The 19174-nt window shown below is 42.4% G+C and overlaps 1 protein-coding gene across 14 annotated transcripts in view; it reads left to right on the top strand.

Annotated features, from left to right (window-relative positions):
- Positions 1 to 19174, top strand: part of UNC5D (unc-5 netrin receptor D) — a 610447-nt gene that overhangs the window by 519949 nt on the left and 71324 nt on the right. For 10 of the 14 annotated variants that reach the window (XM_081523443.1, XM_081523442.1, XM_081523439.1 and 7 more), the window contains 2 exons: positions 13779 to 13964; positions 18183 to 18560. In XM_081523443.1, coding sequence (XP_081379569.1) covers positions 13779 to 13964; positions 18183 to 18560 — 564 coding nt within the window. The remainder of the gene's footprint in view (positions 1 to 13778; positions 13965 to 18182; positions 18561 to 19174) is intronic. The other 4 variants (XM_081523445.1, XM_081523444.1, XM_081523441.1 and 1 more) reach the window with 1 other exon arrangement.

Genomic DNA, 19174 nt, shown 5'->3' with positions numbered 1-19174 from the left:
ACTGCACAGGAGACAGAAAAGTAACAGCCAGCATAGTGAGAGAAAAGCCACGGGAAAGGAAAATGGTGTCTGAGCCAAAAACTGAAAATTCAGGCCATCTTTCTTCCTAACTTGGATTTCTACCAGTGCTTCCTGTATCCAGTCTTGGCTGATGTCAGTTTATTTGATCTTTTTAAAAAAATCATCAATTCTGGTCACATCACCTCCATGTTTAAACCTTTACAAGAGCTGACCATTATTTTTAAGATAAAGTACAAGGTACCTACTGTCTATGGGATCTGGTCTCAGATGGTGTTGTTTAGTCATATCAGCTTCTTTCAAGCTGCTTAATCATTAGGTATTTCCCTTTCTACGCTATCAACTTCCTATATTCTTCCACCAAACAAAGCTTCTTAGTTTTCTGAACGCCCTGGGCCCATTTGGTCATGTAGTTCTTTATATGTTGTTATGTCTGCCAGAAAACTTTCCATCCACCTAATCTTACCCTGTTGAATGAATCCTTCCTTCAGGCTTCAGCTTCGGTCTTGCCTCTGCAAAGCCCCTAAAGTCTGAGTTAGTTACTCCTCTAATTGGCCAATTGTCAAGCAGTTTCCCTATTTCTATCCTGTACGTTCATTGCATTTATCCCAGGCTGAATTCCCTCTCTGATAGACATCCTTCTGGCCATCTGGTAGACAGTATAGGGTCTGTTCACCCTTACGCTTGCGGCATTTACCACCATTCCCAAATGGCACAGTGGTAAAGAACCTGCCTGCCAATGCAGTAGATGCAAGAGACATGGTTTTAATCCCTGGGTCGGGAAGATTCCCTGGAGGAGGGCATGGCAACCCACTCCAGTATTCTTGCCTGAAAGATCCCATCAACAGAGGAGCCTGTTGGGCCATAGTCCCTGGGGTCACAAAAGAGTCAGACACGACTTAGCGACTGAGCATGCACGCAGTAGTATATATTAGGTGTTCAGTTCATACTTGTTATTATGGTCTTACATCTTCTTGCTAACTCCTCACTGAGTCTTTTATTGTTAAGGTGAAAATAAAGACTTTGCTTTTGTGTATTTATTTTAACTCATTCGTGTAGTAGTATTTATTGCACAATTATTCTGTATAAATAGTCTTGGCCCTGTGAAGCGTGAAGGAAACAACAAGAAATGTTTCTTCCCTACAACTTCAGTACAAAGTAGAAGATGACAAATGATTTGAGAAGAGGGGAAGTAAAGAGGCAGTTTTTAATAATCATCTATTTGGTGCCTGGTGCTAGATGAAAGTCCAAATGGGAAGTGTCCCAGAATCATTTCTATCAAAGAATGACCCCAATGTGTCCTTGTGTGTTAGTAGCTCAGTCGTGTCTGACTCTTTGTGACTCCGTTGATTGTAGCTCACCAGGCTCCTCTGTCCGTGGAATTCTCCAGACAGGAATACTGGAGTGGGTTGCCATTTCCTTCTCCAATGTGTCCTTACAGTCTAGAAATTAGGTATTTCTCGTTACCTTACTGACACTTAATCTATTCTACATCTTTTCCCCCAAGTACACTGCTTTGGATTCTAGGAATACACATTCTTGGGTTAGAGAACTGTTCAAAAGGTGCAGAGTCCACACTGGCAGGTTGAACATTCTTTTTCAGGCTGTATAGACCTGAATGGTACCTTGAACCCATAGAACTACCTGCGATCTTGAACCATGCAGGTGAGCTTGCTTAGTCACTCAGTCATGTCCAGCTCTTCGTCACCCTATAGACTGTAGCCCATCAGGCTCCTCTGTCCATGGGATTTTCCAGACAGAAATACTGGAGCAGGTTGCCATTTTCTCCTCCAGGGAATCTTCCTGACCCAGGATCAAACCCATGTCTCCTGTGGCTCCTGCACTGGAAGCAGATTCTTTACCATTGAGCCACCTGGGAAGCCCACGTTGAACCATAATATCTTTAAATTCTCAGTAGACTTCTAGGTCTTTAAGCTAACATTAGGTGACTGGCATCAATGCTAATCTTCTAGCCATGCTTTATAGGATAATTTTTTTTCCATTTTACCCATCATTTTTCTTCATCTCCTGCTGATTATTTTCCATTACATAAATATAGCATTTTCCCCAGATTGCATGACTTGTTTGTCCTTCAGAATCATTCCTACTGTGAATCAATTCAACCCGAGCATATGTGCAACATTTGTAATTTTCTTACTGCTTTCAATCTTTTTATTATCTAACTTTTATTCCATCATAAGTGTATGCCTTTTCTTATGACCATTTTTAAGAATATCGTTGACCTTACTGGACATGATGAAGTTTCCTTCATTAAATACCTTGGAACTAAGCATAGGCACTGTGAATAAGTGATAGAATAGAATGTTCTTCAGCATCAGAGTAACTCAGGGTACTTGCTAAAAATGTGAATTCACAGGTCCCATCTCCCCACGTATTACTATATTCAAAGTTAGAACTTATATCTTGAATTCCCAGAGTAGAAAATGAAAGTGAAGTCATTTTCTCAAGGGCTGGATTTCAAATCCTGCTTTTTGACTCTCTTTCTCATTTTCCTTTGGTCTTCCTGATGGGGAAAGACAGTTCTTTTGCAATCCAAAGGTAGAATTACCGGATAAAATAGAGAACCTTTGGTTATATTTGAATTTCACATCAGCAGTGAATACATTTTTGACATAAGCATGTCCCAAATTTGGCATGAGAAATACTTCTATTCAAGTTATACATTCTTGATCAGAAATTCAAATTTAACCGTGTCATATTTGTAGTTGCTTAATCTGGCAACTTTACTGAAAAGAATAAAACATGTCTGACTGTGCATTCTCAAGAAACATTAAATAGATTATCTGTACTGTCAATCTTGGGAGAATGGTTAGAATTAAAACAAATATTGGAGGAGGGAGTCTTTCAGTAAAAGCAAAACATCTGAACTGTGGTACATATACACAATGGAATATTACTCAGCCATTAAAAAAAATACATTTGAATCAGTTCTACTGAGATGGATGAAACTGGAGCCCATTATACAGAGTGAAGTAAGCCAGAAAGAAAAACAACAATACAGTATACTAATGCATATATATGGAATTTGAAAGATGGTAACGATAACCCTATATGCGAGTCAGAATAAGAGACACAGATGCATGGAACAATTTTATGGACTCTGAGGGAGAAGGTGAGGGTGGGACGTTCTGGGAGAATAGCATTGAAACATGTATATTATCGTATGTGAAACAGAACACCATTCCATGTTCGATGCATGAGACAAGGGCTCAGGGCCGGGGCGATGGGATGACCCAGAGGGATGGGATGGGGAGGGAGGTGGGTGGGGGGTCCAGGAAGGGGAACACATGTAAACCCATGGCTGATTCATGTCAATGTATGGCAAAAACTATTACAATATTGTAAAGTAATTAACCCCCAACTAAAATAAATAAATTTATTAAAAAAAAAAAAAAGAAATCAGTCTACTGAAGTACAAAGTCTACTTGAAGAAAAGTAGATCTGGATCTGGGCAGTCCTCATTTTATTGTGCTTTGCAGATACTGCCTTTTTTTTTTTTTTTAGCAAGTTGGGATTTGTGGCAGCTCTGCATTGTCAGATGATAGCTACCATTTTTTAGCAATAAAGTATTTTCTAGTTAAGGTATAGCCATTGTTTCATTTAGATATAATACTATTGCACACTTAACAGACTAAAGTATAGTATAAACATAACTTCTATATGCACCAGAAAACCAAGCAAGCTGTGCCTGTCTATATTACGATATTTGCTCTTTGCAGTGGTCTGAAACTGAAACCATAATATCTTTGAGTTAGGTGTATAATCAGATGCACCTAAAGAGTAGGGTCCATGTTGTTGTTCAGTTGCTACCGTGAACCAGTGAAGTTGCTCAGTCATGTCCGACTCTTTGCGACCCCATGGACTGCAGCACGCCAGGCTTCCCTGTCCTTCACTACCTCTGGAGTTTGCTCAAACTCCTGTGCATTGAGTCAGTGATGCCATCCAACCATCTCATCCTCTGTCACCCTCTTCTCCTCCTGCCCTCAATCTTTCCCAGCATCAGGGTCTTTTCCAGTGAGTTGGCTCTTCGCATCAGGTGGCCAAAATAATGGAGCTTCAGGATCAGTCCTTCCAATAAATATTCAGGGTTGATTTCCTTTATGATTGACTGGTTTGATCTCCTTGCTGTCCAAGGGACTCTCAAGAGTCTTCTCCAACACCACAAATTGCAAGCATCAATTTTTTGGCTCTCAGCCTTCTTTATGGTCCAGCTCTCACATCCATACACAACTACCAGAAAAACCATAGATTTGACCTTTGTCGGCCAAGTGATGTCTTTGCTTTTTAACACGCTGCCTAGATTTGTTATAACTTTCCTTCCAAGGAACAGGAGTCTTTTAATTTCATGGCTGCCATCACTGTGCACAGTGATTTTGAAGCCCAAGAAGATAAAATCTGTCACTGTTTCCGTTGTTTCCCCATGTAGTCACCATGAAGTGATGGGACCAGATGCCATGACCTTTGCTTTCTGAATGTTGAGTTTTAAGCCAGCTTTTTCACTCTTCTCTTTCACCTTCATCAAGAGGCTCTTTAGTTCCTCTTCGCTTTCTGCCATAAGAGTGGTGTCATCTGCATATCTGAGGTTATTGATATTTCTCCCTGCAATCTTGATTCCAGCTTGTGCTTAATCCAGCCTGGCATGTCACATAATGTGCTCTGTATAGAAGTTAAATAAGCAGAGTGACAGTATGCAGCTTTGGCATACGCCTTTCCCAGTTTGAACCAGTCCGTTGTTCCATGTCCGGTTCTGACTGTTGCCTCTTGACTGGCATAGGATTCTCAGGAAGCAGGTAAGGTGGCCTGGTATTCCCATCTCTAAGAATTTCCCACAGCTGGTTGTGATCCACAGTCAAAGGCTTTAGCATAGCCAATGAAGCAGAAGTCGGAGGGTCCATATAGAGGAGAAACGAGCAAAAGCAGTTGAAAACTAGGATGGGGCAGAGCAGAAAGTATCTTGAGCCGTAAGGGAAGCCCCTGTTAGAGTGAGCTCGATGCCTACTCAAGAGTCATTGGTAGGTTTAGAAGTGGCAGGACCAGAACTGTGTTTGGGGAGAGTAAGCCACGTGTATAACAGTTCAGAATGAACAAAGACTGGGGCCTGGGTACCAGGGTAGACGAGGCTGTGCCACGTGGGTGCCTGCTATCGAAACTGAGATGTGAGAGGCATGGGGGTGTTTCAGTGAGACGTGTGAGTCATTTGGGGAAGGGGTTGATGGGAAGGAATGAAAAGGTGACTCTTCAGGCTCAAGCCTGGTCTCTGATGATGTCATTACTAGAAAAAGGGAACTCAGGAAAATACTTGAAGAGATAAGAATGGTAACCTTATAAATCAGATGACAAATTTGAGATGTTAGCACAACGCACAGTGGTATGGTGGTTTTATCCATTGAGCAGGAGGAAATATAGGATGAGGACTTGAGACAGGAGTCGAGGCAACAGATCCTGATTTAAGACTGTTTGGCATCAAAGAGGTAGTTAACACTGTCTGATGGAGTGGTTGTGAACAATCTTCAGGAGGAAACCATGGTTTGGGCAAAAGTCAGAATTTAATAGCATAGAAGAGCAATGAAATGTATAGAAATAGTGAACAAGTTAAATCATGATAGAGCCTGGCAGTGAGCTGAGCCCATGTGAAAAGAAGTAAAGCATGTCTACATTCCAATAGGAATGATATACAAGGTGTTGTACCCGGTGGGAGGAAAAAGCAACATAGTAAAGGAAATATATGGAAATATAATAATGATTATATAACTTTTAGAGTAAGGATGGTAAAAAAAAAAAATGGAAATTTACATTTTTTTTTCCTGAAAGATCTCAAATATACTATCAACAGTGGTTAATTTTTTTTTAACTTTGTGTATTTTTTTAGTGAAGTATAATTCATTTACAATTTTGTGTTAGTTTCAGGTGCACAGCAAAGTGATACACTTCTATATATATGTCTATCTTTTGTTTTTCAGATTCTTTCCCTTATAGGTTATTACAAAATATTGAGTATAGTTCCCTGTGCTATACCGTAGGTCCTTGTTGGTTATCTATTTTATATATATAGTAGTGTGTATCTATTAATCCCAAACTCCTAATTTACCCCATCCCCTCCCTTTTCCCCTTTCATAATCATAAGTTTGTTTTCTATGTCTATGGATCTATTTTGTATATAAGTTCATTTGTATCATTTTTTTTATTCCACATGTATGTAATATCATATATGTTGGCTTAGTTGAAGCCATATCTGTCTGGCTTAGTTGAAGGATGAATTTTTTCTTGGTGTAGTGTAACTTTTTATAGTTCCTGAAACACTTTGTCATCCTGTGTGTGTTTTCTGTTTATTCTTTTATTTCCACAGAGATAGAGGTTAACTGGTTAGGGAAATTATGATCAAGAAAGGTTTAATGTTTTAAAAAGTGCTTTTTATAGTTCTTTTCAACAAAGAGCTTAGAATTTCATGGATATGAAAAAAGACTGCCTCTTTCAGAGATCTAGCATAGAGTACATCAGGAGAAGGATTGGGGTAGAGGTGATTAGGGAGACCAGGCCGTGTTTGGAGGCAGAAGGCAAGGCGCAGGTGTGGAGGCAAAGTTGAAAGATGTGAGACCGAAAGGGAATAGTGAATGAGGCCAGGTCCCTGCGGAGGCAGGAGAGGGCAGATCAGAGCCGGCCTGACACAGAGGAGCAGCAGCTGTTCAGGGAACAGGGAAAGGGAAGCACAGGCCGGAGCAGAGGAATTTTGAGTTGCAGGGGAGGGTGTGTGTACGCTGGAGGGAAGGGAACTCACATGGAAAAACGGGCAGTGAGCAGCAGAGGTGATGAAGAAAGTAAGCAAAGTTCAGAGTAACTGTGTTGATGAAAACTTGTTCTTGGTCATGGGACATGAATACAATAATTATTAGGCTGCAAAGAAGGCCCAGGTGGGTTTGCGTAGCACTAGGTTTTTAATGATACCCACCAGTCTAGTTGGTGGGTTCCTCCAGCAGGGATAGTCGAGCCAGTGCAGGGAGGAGAGGTGAGGAGGCCATCCTGTGATGGTTACACCATTGGGGAGTGAAGACAGATGGGTGTCCAAACCCTACCTTTGCCATTTTCTCATGAAGAAGCCTCTACCCTATCTGAACCTGTACCATCATCTGTAAAAGAAGAAATAGAATTCTTCTATGGCAAATAGATTTGGTTGAGGATGAGAATATGATCACACCTGCAGTTCTCAGAGAAGCAAGCACAAGCTTAGTGCTCCATTACTGGGTTACCCTTGCCATCAAGAGGTTTTGTTGCTGAAATTCAGCCTCTGTACAGTAAGTCCCCCACATATGAACGAGTTCTGTTCCAAGAGTAGGTCCGTAAGTCCATTTTGTTCGTAGGTCTGTCAAAGTTAGCCTAGGTACCCAGCTAATAAAATCAGCTATATAGTACTCTACTGTAATAGGTTTATAATACTTTTCGCACAAATAGTACATAAAAAACAAGCACAGAAAATAGAACATTTTTTTTTTAATCTTACAGTACAGTACCTTAGAAAGTACTAATACAGTATTAGAGTACAGTAGCTGGCATACAGGGGCACATTTGCATCTTTGAAATTTCACACCTTGAAGGCTCATATGTAAGAGACTTACTGTATGCTGGTACTGGGTTAAATCTCGGAGACAGAGTTTCGGGTGAAATAGAAAAGGCTTTATTGTTTTGCCAGGCAAAGGGGGCCACAGTGGGCTAATGCCTTCAAGTCTGCATGCCCTCCCCTGGAGAGGGTAGTGAGAAGTTGTATAGTCATGGCTCAAAGAGGACGTGATCAGCTCATGGACGTTCTTCTGATTGGCTGGTGGTGAGGTGAGAAGGAAACAGCATCATCAACTTAATGGTTCCAACTGGTCTGGGGCTTGTGTCCTTGTGGTCCGCAGTTTTCATCTGGTGGGGGCCTGCTTCCTGCATGTCAGGTGTTTATCCATATCTTTTAGGGAGTGGGTAGTTCGGCGATTCTGCCAGGTGGCAAATTCAGAGTCTAAATAGTTACCAGTTCGCCAGCCCAGCAGCCATTTTTTGTCTCTACATCTTCACGTTTCCCAGCCGTTAACTTCTGAGTCAGCCTCTTACTGCAGAAGACAAGGACACAGGGGCTTGTGCCCGGTTTCAGTATCAGGCGGTGCCACCAGGACAGAGGTTCACAGCTGGACAGGCAATGAGCCGGAGAATTGAGTCTGGAGTCCCGCTGCCTTGGATTGAATCCCAGCTCTGCTACTTACCCGTCATGAGGCTTTGGACAAGACAAGTGATTTTCTGGCCTCAGTTTAGATATTTAAATTGGCACCTTTTTACAAGTTTGTTGGAAGGATTAAAATGAGTTAATAAGTGTAAATAAAAGACTAAAACAGTGCCTGGCGTACAGTAAGGGCTATTGAAGAATGTGCTGCTGCCTTTGTTAATGACAACAAGGAGGTTTTGGAGGATGGCAAGGTGGAAAAGTCCAGATGCTGACTGGTGATGGGATTATGAGATTCCAGGCAATGCAAGTATCATCAGAACTGCTCACTGTGGTTGACCAGAGCTGACCACTTAAGAGCTATTTTCTAATGTGTTCAAGAAAAAATGTGGTTTCTCAATGACAAGTATGAACAGTTCGAACAATAACTTCTGTTATGTGTTAGCGTGCAGTTAAATGTTTTGGTACATCCCTCAGTGTCTACAGCCCTGTCTGTACCTCTGTGCCAGGCTGAGGAGGGTCTGGGCTAGAGACGGCTGCTTCCTGGGAGTCCCGCAGAGCAGCTAATTCTTCTGTCTTCCATTCCTTTTGTCTCTCTCAGCCTTCTCTTTGTGAATCTCTGTTGGGTGAATTCCGTAGTAATTCACTACCTTATATACATCAAGTCAAATTGCTGAGTTTTTTCCTCCTAAAACAAGAGCAGTGGTCATTCTACAGTATCTAATAAGATAAAAACAGAATACTGTATGCTTTTCTTGACTTTTCCTTTTATACTGCAGGATAGTTGATTAACAACGTTGTGATAGTTTCAGGTGTACAGCAAAGTGATTCAGTGGTCCATATACATGTATCTGTTCTTTTCAAATTCTTTTCTCATTTCGGTTGTTAACATGACATTGAGCAGAGTTCCCTGTGGTGTACAGTAGGTCTTTGTTGGCCCGTTTTAAATCTAGCCATGTGTACATGTCAGTCCCAAATTCTCTAACTGTATGTTTTGAAAGGCATTTTGTTGTGCTCCTTTATTTATTTTGTGTAGCTATCTAATCCTATAAAATAGATTCTAATCTGATAGTTAAACTCATAATACAGGAATTGAGCTAAATTTCTATGAATAAGTGGCATTAATATGTCTTTCAAATGAGAGTCCTGTGAAGAGAGGAAGGCAAACTAAATAAACAGCCCTTAAATTTAGTCCTTGGGGTACATAAGTCACTATGAATGACTAGGTGTGATGATAATTCATAAGGACAGGGGCTTGTGAATACCTAGTCCTTGAACTCTGAAGTTTGAAAGGACTTTGAAAGGTCACTTAGCCTTCCTCACCAGCTTTGACCAAAAATATAATAACTGCAGACTATTGTCAAGTCATGCTGGTTTTGAGAAACTCTAAAGGAGATTTCACAAGCTTCCTCAGAAATACAGCGCAGTTTTTTTCTTTAACAATCCTCCTTGTAGAAAAGGTCATTTTAATATCTAACAGAGTCCCAATTGCTATAATAAAAGGCCAGGTCCTCCTTTTCAGCCCTTGTTAGAGTGGGTGACGAGCTGGTTACTAGCTTCATCATAAATGAAGGTTCATTGGGCACCTACTGTGAGCTTCTTTTTAGAACCACGCTTTATACATTAAAGATCCCCACAAGCCACTTTATAGTTCTCTTTTCTCCAGGCCAAATGAACCCATAAACATTTCCTTTCCACGGCCCTAGTTTCCAACTATTAATCTTTGCAGCCTTTCTCTGTAGATATTTCACACTCCTTCCAGCAATGAACAGATCCCTCTGTAGTTCCTGACTGATTTGCAATATAAGAGATTTCCCCATCGTTTTTATTTTTGTTTTCTTTAGCCTATAGATCGTGCACAATTTTTTATACCACATGTTGCGTCCTTCTGAACTTGGCCTAAAGCTTTCACAGTGTTTGGAGAGAGGAAATAGGGGTGGAAACCCAGGAAAGACATCAATCACACATTGATATGTATAACAGAAATCCAGAAAAAAAAAAAAAACAAAACACCCTATGCCCACAAAGGCAGAATAGCCTGATCCGTCACAAAGCTTTTTGTTCAGAATCAGTTGGAGGAAACACACCAGCCCCAGATGTAACAGTGAGCAGGCAGATGTAAATGTGTGTGTGTAGCTGTAAGAAAAAGACGGTCTCTGTGGCAGGGGTTCTAAAATCTCCCTCAGGCTAGTCTGAGTCCAGGGAGCAATCAACAAATGGTCACACACGATGACTCACACATTTCTGGGGGAAATGATAGAGAAGTTCTTGTGCCGAGAGTAAAGCAGGTGGGATGCCTTGGCATTCAGGTCATTAACCATCAAAAGATCCTAAAAGAGTTCTAGGAACCATAAGTGATGTAACAGTTTAGAGAACCAGGGGTTGGCAGGGTTGGTGGTCTAGCCAAGACACAGTCCAGATGTCTTAGATGAGGGGGCCCTGCACTGACAGATGGGCAGAGGTGGGTAGGGCCTCGATGCCTAGAGGGATGGGGGTGTATATGACAAGGACCCATCGTTGTAATCTGAAAGGGGCACAGGGCCTTTGGCTAGCAGGTGGAAGTGGTGACGTCTGATGTTCTTCCAGTGAGAGCTGAGTGTGAGCACACATACACGCGTGCACATGTGGAGTTCTGCTGTAGCACCCTCCAAGTGCCCGTGCGCTCACAGACACATACAGCCAGCCTAAACCTCAGGTTCTCGGGAATCAGTTACGTTTGTAAGGACACCGGAATCCTTACAGGGAAACCCACTCTTCTGTCCTGGAGAAAAAAGATTAGCAAATGGTGGGGCAGGGGGAAAAAAGGAAGAATAAGATGACGTAAAAGCAGGTAAAAAGAGAAGAGAAAAATGAGGAGGAAGTAGGTGACTCAACTTTAGAAGACTAAGCTCTAAGGATGACTGATGAGATCTTTTGAGATGTGCACATGTGGCCTTGAGGACTCGTGTCTGCCTCTGTAGCTGCACCTGGATACCAGGGCCGCATCACAACCTTGTCTTTTATACGAGAAATAATGGAGAATATGGACCACGTGTTAATTCACCCACATGTCCTCATTTCCACTGAGCGGTTGATCCATCACAAGTGTATGTTGAATGAATGAGATCATTAGATGCAGAAACATCAAATTCCCAGGACAGATTGTTCTTATAAAAATGAATCCCATGGACTTCTGAGTCTAGGTCAAACTGTCCCGCCAGGTGCTAGGGTGAGCCTCCTAGGGAAACAGTGATCCCTGTAAGTCTCTCTCCCTTCCTGACCTACCCTATCCCCAAACTCCCCATATTCATTTATAAAAATTCTATAATTCACTATTAAGAGGTTCTGCACATATTCCTGGGAGAGCAAGCACAATGAGCTATATCCAACGTTGATACCTTCATCTGAAGGCAGAAGGTCCTTTCCTAAAACAGAACTTGTATCTTGAGAACGGAGAATTCTGGTTACCTGGGTAGCAAGAGGGTGGACGCCATAAACCGCAAGATAGGAATCCAGGGGAACAAAGACAGCTTGTTCCTGCTACTGAGTTTTGTGTCAGGATTTCACATCCAGTGATGTCCATTTTCAGCAGAAGTGCCTTTCTGCTGGTCATCCTCTGGCTTCTAGTTCTTCCTATTTTAGTACCTGGGAAGCTAAAGATGTCTTTGCATCTACTTTGCCAGCTCAGTGACAGAGCAGCTGCATTCAGGACACTGCCAGGCTCTTTCTCTGTGTGCTTGGTTGCCGAGCAGGTGTATTCTTCCCAGATACACCTTTTAAGATGATGGTGTCATCAGTGAGCTGCGTGCAAGGACCTGGAGGGAAGAAGGGGGAAGGCTCGTTGGTTTCAATCCAGTTCTCTCACTGCACCTGTTGTGTTCTGTGTCTTTTCTCTTCTCTAATGATTCCCTCCAAGGGACTTAATTGAGTAGAGGGAGGGGAGACTAAAGGGGGTGATGAGTCCCCTTCCTTCTCCCCTCATGACCTAAGTGGACACTGGAACTTTGGCGGTGGCATCAGTCTTCACCCTGTGGATCTGGGGGTGCTGGGGAAGGCCACCACTGATACCCCACCATCCCTAGCCCTCCCCCATGTGGACCACCATGAAGTTGAACTAAAGCCTAGATCACACTGTCTCTCAACACCTCCCAGGTTGCTGTTGTGAAAAACGTCTGATCACCCTCTGACCTTTCCAATACTGTTCTTTGAGATGACTGTTTTTCTCCCCCATGAATTATTTTTATGTGTTGACCACCCTATTACTGAACTGGTTCTGCTTGATTTCCTTGTTCCTGCTTTCATTTGGTGGCACCTTATTTTATAGTCCACTAACTTTGTTGAAAATAAATTTACTAGTGTGGTTAGTCTTACTCACTTGATAACTTAAGTACCGTATTAGGGTGCGGTGAATGCAGACTAAATGCTGTGCAATTACAAGGTAAATATATGATGGGTTTATTTTATCTGCTAAACCCAGCAGGGGTGACAGAGTAATTACTTTTGGACCTGTTTAGTATGCCTACCACACAATCTATAAGGCTATCAGTTATGTAGTGAATACTTGCCACCTTCCATTGTTAACACACTTCAAGGCTTAGATGTTCTTGGGTAGATATCATGCTGAATTGCACTAGCCATTCTGAGGCTCCTCAGGAATCAACCACACCCCAGGTACATCTAGCAAAAGGGTTGGAAAGCAGCTACAATGTTACCTTGGGGGATGGGGAGACACCCACCATCTAAATTCAAACTAACGCTTTTATTTTTGCTTTGCCCATGCATTCAATAGGATGGAGTAGGAGAGGTATGGGAGAAACAGCATGTACCCTCTTAGAGATGAGTCCTCTTCCACAAAAAAACTTCTAGAGTCAAGCATTCAGTTGGTGCCAGCAAACATTTACCATGGACATAAGCGTGCCTGGGACCGAGTGCTTTTCATATCTCACAACAGAAAGTCGCTCATAATGATTGTAAATACCCTGATGACTGTCAGTGTTCTGATGAACTGAGTGACATGGGCCACAGCTCAAGTTCATACTCCTGAGCTCTGGTCTCTTGACTCATAGACCATGTGTTACCTTATCACCCGAGAATGCTCTCTGTGAATGCATGCACCCAGGCCATAGACAAGCAGAGCAGTTCACCCATATTTTGTCATTGTATGTGGGTCTCATGTTTCCAACAAAAATAAAATATATATATGTATATATATATATATATATTTTAAAAAAAACTGCAGGGCAATAAGACTTCCTAAAACAAGCAAATTAAGCAGTTGCCTGTTTTTCCTTGAAAAATCTTATATTCTTTGCAGAATTGCTTCTATTGCAGATTCCATTATGTGGTAAGCTACCTTAATGCAGTTATTTAACTAGCATCCCTTTGATTTATACAAGGTCTTCTAGAAACATGATTATTGTTGGAGAGTCCAACTCATGACTAGCCACATCTGTCATTTTGCCTGACCCGTAGCTCCAAAAATTCCAATAGTGTTTCATTCTGTGCCCTGGGATGGCTCTTTGGCTCTGTGCCCAGGTTGGCCATTTAGGATTGCTCTTGTGTCTTTCAGGCATCGAGAATGCCAGTGACATCGCTTTGTACTCGGGCTTGGGTGCCGCGGTCGTGGCCGTTGCAGTCCTGGTCATCGGCATCACCCTATACAGACGCAGCCAGAGTGACTATGGCGTGGACGTCATCGACTCTTCTGCATTGACAGGTGGCTTCCAGACCTTCAACTTCAAAACAGTCCGTCAAGGTCAGCGGCGTAGGGCCCCCAATAGCACGTCCTGAGGACCATAGACTACACTCACGCAGGACCCTCATGCTCTTTGGTCCTGTGTGAGGGTGGCTCTTGGCACTGGGAGCTGCTCCAAAATTGTCTTCACGCCTTAGGATGCCAGGTTTGATGGAGGAGTCTGTCTGAGTCCTTGGCTGCCATGAGGACCAATGGGTCTCGATTTACTATTATTGTTTAGTCGCTCAGTCATGTCTGACTGTTTTGCGACCCTGTGGACTGTAGCCCACCAGGCTCCTCTGTCCATGAGATTTCCCAGGCAAGAATACTGGAGTGGGTTATCATTTCCTTCTCTAGGGGATCTTTCCAACCCAGGGATTGAACCTGAGTCTCCTGCATTGCAGGCAAATGCATTGCCACTCAGGGTAAGCTCCACAGTTTTCCATTACCCACATTTTAAATATGGCGTGTCCATCTTTGATATGTAGTCAGTGTCTGAGGTCACCCAACTTTCTACTTTAACCAGCCTGCTTTGGGAATGTATATTTAGTTAACTAAAATATTGATTATTCAAAGCTATGAACCAATGACTCTACCAGGCATATTTATTGCACTATTTATTAGATGGAGTTATTTTATTCAGTGGAGTTATTTCTATTTTAAATAAGTAAAAGGGTTTTAGAGGATGTGTGATGGGCCAGTTAACCAGAGAAAAAATGAAATTCTCAGCCTAAATGAGTCTCTGCCTTTCCCACCTTGAAGCAGTCTTCTGTTGTAGGGGAAGAAAAATTCATCATGTCAAACAATAGCAGTATTTCATTTTTAAAACAGAAGAGTCATTTGATTTTCTTCTACCAACTAACTCTGTTCCTGATTGGGAGATGGGGATGAGACATAAATGGCTTTTATTTTAGAAAAAAAATGGAACTGTCTCATTTCCGTGGATGAAGTTTTCTACCTTGACCCTTGTGGTCAATATTGTCACTTCTATTTCCGTTTATTGCTTGTCAGTAACACCTACTGTATAGGACAAGAAGTCTCACTGCTTTGCAGTGATGGAGTAGGGACAGGATGGTGCAGTGGAAACCCAAGCAGGCTAGAATGGGGAGATGGTGGGAGAGACAAGCGACTTGACTGCTTACCGCTCACTTTTGACACCTTGTGGCTCAGATGGTAAAGAATCTGCCTTCTATGTGGGAGACCCAGTTTTGATCCCTGGGTTGGAAACATCCCCTGGAGAAGGGCATGGCAACCCACTCCAGTATTCTTGCCTGAAGAATCCCATTGACAGAGGAGCCTGGCGAGCTACAGTGCATGGGGTCCCAAGAGTTGGATACGACTGAGCAACTAACACTTTCATTTTCTGGCACCTTGGCTTCTGGTCTAAGTCTGGTTGGTCTCAGATAAGAACACATCACCTCAATGTGGGTCTAGGGCTTAGTACGTGTGACTTATTATGGCTGTGCTGAGACTTCACTGCTGTATGCAGACTTTTTTTCTAGTTGTGGCAAGTGGGGGCTACTCTCAAGTTGTGGTGCCCAAGCTTCTCATTTCAGTGGCTTCTCTTGTGGCAGAGCATGGGCTCTAGGGCCTTCCAGCTTCAGTAACTGCAGCTCACGGGCTCTAGAGCGCAGACCCAATAGTTATGGTGCACAGGCTTAATTGTTCTACAACATGTGAGATTTTCCCAGATCAGGGATCAGACTCCTGTCTCCTGCATTGGCAGGCAGATTCTTGACCACTCAGCCACCAGGGAAGTTCCAGTATATATGATTTAATTAGAAGTACATCCAATGAACTGGTCTTGCAACTGTGTAAGGAACTAGAACTATATCTCCATCAAATCATAAGATATCACCGTCTCAGGCCTTACCAGTTAAAAACAGAATACACAGTAGTGTGAGTGGCAGCTTTGTGTGTAAATTCAGAGGCTCTGAAATCAGATTTGAATCCAAAATTGCTGTAAAACCTAGAAAATCAGTTATTCTCTATGTCTCAATTTTTACAGCTGTAAAATGGACATACTAACATCTATCTCAGGGAGATCTTGTGAGGGTGAAACCACCTGGAATAACATGGCTTATAATACCTTGGCTTAAGTAAGGTACTCAATCAGTGTAGAGAGTATCCTTCTAGAAGCTGGTTGTCTCCTCATACCTTGACAGAGGACACCAGTGAGTTTTGCAGAGCACCAAGTAGTGGGTGAGAGGGGTGGTTCCTTGATCTGAACATCTGGGAAAGGCTGACTTGGATAAGCTAATACATCTCATTACCATGAGGCATCTCAGAATGTAGGAAACTTATACTGGGAATCTCTCAGAGAGTATGTAGCCTTTCCAAACTTGGTTTTACCATTTTCTTTAACCAAGAACTCACAAAACTAGTGACATCAGCAGAAGCCCCTTATCCAAATCCTACTCTCCCCAATATTCACGGTGAGGCTATGCCTTATATGGATGCTCTGTGGTCTTCATGACATCCCTTCTTGAGCAAATATGGTTGGAGCCCCAGCAGGGTGAACAGTGCGACTTAATAGAATTTCATACATAGAGTAGACCAGGGCCTTGAAAAGGACATCCAAAGAGAAACTTGCGGTCGCTGGGGGGATTGTCTTCAATCTGACTTAGATCAAGTTGGCCGCCAACTTTATATGTGTATATATGTGTGTATTTTTCATATATATATACATACACACACAAACATACGTGTGTGTGTATTGTGATAGGCAATTAAGACTCAAGTCTAACTCTAGGAAATGTTTTTGCTTCTTGACTTTACATAAGATAGCAGGATCTTCTAACAGTAGCCAGAAATTAAATGTTAGAAGGTGAGAGCTTGAAAGAAAACAGTCATGAGACCCAGAGAGATGCTTTTTCAGCTATCAGTGGAAACTCCTGCTCCAAATTCTTTTCAGATGTGAGATGGTTCTTCCATCCTGCTTCTTGCTTCAAAACTCAGAGTAAGGCTGGTGTCTGTAGAGTTCAGTGTAGTTCTGTTAAAAAGCTCAGCTCCTTATAATATAAAAGATCCTCAAACATGGAAAAATACCTCATCAAGGTGCTTTTTCATCTATAAGGTATTTCATCTCATTTTGAACCTGCTCCTCTGTGATTTGGGATTCTTAGAGCATCAGAACAAAGAGGTGGGGAAAGTCAGGGTTATAGATGTCCTGCTGGTGTTGTTACAAATTATGAAAATGGAAAAACAATAGAAGCTAATAGGATATGGTATGAAATTGCAACATTTTCCAAAATATCACATGTGAAACATTTTTGTCAGGCCCCAGAGGAAAATGGTTTAATATGGTTTGGGTTTCAATTTGAGATGTCACATTGATGGACTGATATGGGCAGGAAGTTTGGGACTGAGGGTTATTTTGTTATTTACTAATAAATGAGATTACTTCATCACAAGAAAATATCACAGCATTTCTTTTTAATATTTAGGCATAGGAAAAAAAAAAATAAATGGTTATGTCCCAGCCGATGAGAAAGTCCAATTTCTCATGTTTTTGTAAGGATTATTTTTCTCCATTTGTTTGGAGTCAGAAAGAAGCCATTCTCAGCCGCTCCCCTTGTGGAAGCTGGGACCCTCTGTGCCTCTCAGAGTGACATCCGTGTTGTTAGAACGAATTGGCTGCTCAGACATGGAGCAGTTCGTGAAGCCCCCTGACCCTTTTGCTCTGAGGACACAACATTTCCTCCCCCAGAAACTGCCCAGAATTCCACGGGAGACGTGTTGGCACCCACGCCACCTCGGTTATAAACAGCACCACCTCGTCACCATGCTATGTCATCTCTTTGCCATTTAAACTGAACAGATGTTATTTTTGCTCCAAACTGGATTGCAAAACATCTTTCTTTCCTCTTTTATTTTTTTAGAAGCTCCTCTTTGCCAGTTAAAATAATCCCGTAAACAATCATACCTGAGTAAGTTGCCTGGTAAAGTGCCAGAAATACTTGTTTTGAAAGATAACACATAAAGAACTCGAGAAAAGGATGAGTTAGGTCAGCGGCATTCAGGGAATTGACTGCGAAAGCCAGAGCTCCTGATTCCGAGGCTCTGGACACTATTGATCAGCCTGTTAGAGATACTTTAGATTCCCAGGGTGGGTGTGAGGGGTCAGCCGTGACCTGGGCAGCTGGTGAGCACATGCTGTATAGTTTGTAGAAGCAGATGTGAAGGAGTAACTGTGATGCTTTACAGCTTCTGAGTGACAGGTCCATCTTCCTTGACCAGGTAACTCCCTGCTCTTGAACCCCTCCATGCAACCAGACCTGACAGTAAGCCGAACGTACAGTGGGCCCATCTGTCTACAGGACCCCCTGGACAAGGAGCTCATGACAGAGTCCTCACTTTTTAACCCCTTGTCGGACATCAAAGTCAAAGTGCAGAGCTCGTTCATGGTCTCCCTGGGAGTGTCCGAGCGAGCCGAGTACCACGGCAAGAATCATTCCGGGACTTTCCCCCATGGAAACAACCGCAGCTTCACGACAGTGCATCCCAGAAATAAGACGCACTATATCCAGAACCTATCATCACTCCCTACAAGGACCGAACTGAGGACCACGGGTGTCTTTGGCCATTTGGGAGGACGCTTAGTAATGCCAAATACAGGTGGGTGGTAAGTGTGCGTTTGTGTATCTTCTAGCATTGTTTGAAAGTATTATATTTACATGATGATGTCCCATAAGATTCATTTTTAAGATGTGGGCTCTTCCAGTATCAGAGTGAACACCACCATACTCTGGAAGTTGGCTTGATTTACAGGGCAAACCAGAAGCAGCACTGACATTACATTTTGCCGTCTGCATCTCAGCATGGATCATACCCTCCATCAGATCCCCTGTTAGGGCTCAGAAGGTTTGGGTGGTCCCTAGAGTTTAAGCCCCCTTGAAATATATTTCCTAGAACATGATCAGGGAGCACTGAAAACATTCATTGATATGACTGCCAAATACCGTGTTTATAGTGAAACATGGTTTACAAACAAGTTGATAGATTAGTGAATGACACTCAGACTCAAACTTCCTCAGTAACTGACCTGATGAATACAGTCAGCATCCATCACCTTTGCTATAATGTTGCTTTATGATGAGCTGTGACAGGGGTTCCTTTTGGGGTTGCTCTTTTGAATTCAAGCTCAGATCTTTGGCTGTGTAGCTCTCAAGAGTGCTTAAGAGTGCTTTCTTCCTTTTGGTTGGAAGATTTTCATGTTGTTTTGACGTGTA

Source organism: Giraffa tippelskirchi, chromosome 8, assembly GCF_054371585.1.
Source record: "Giraffa tippelskirchi isolate mGirTip1 chromosome 8, T2T-mGirTip1v1.2.pri, whole genome shotgun sequence".
Lineage (NCBI taxonomy): Eukaryota > Metazoa > Chordata > Mammalia > Artiodactyla > Giraffidae > Giraffa > Giraffa tippelskirchi.
This window is presented reverse-complemented; position numbering and strand designations above follow the sequence as displayed.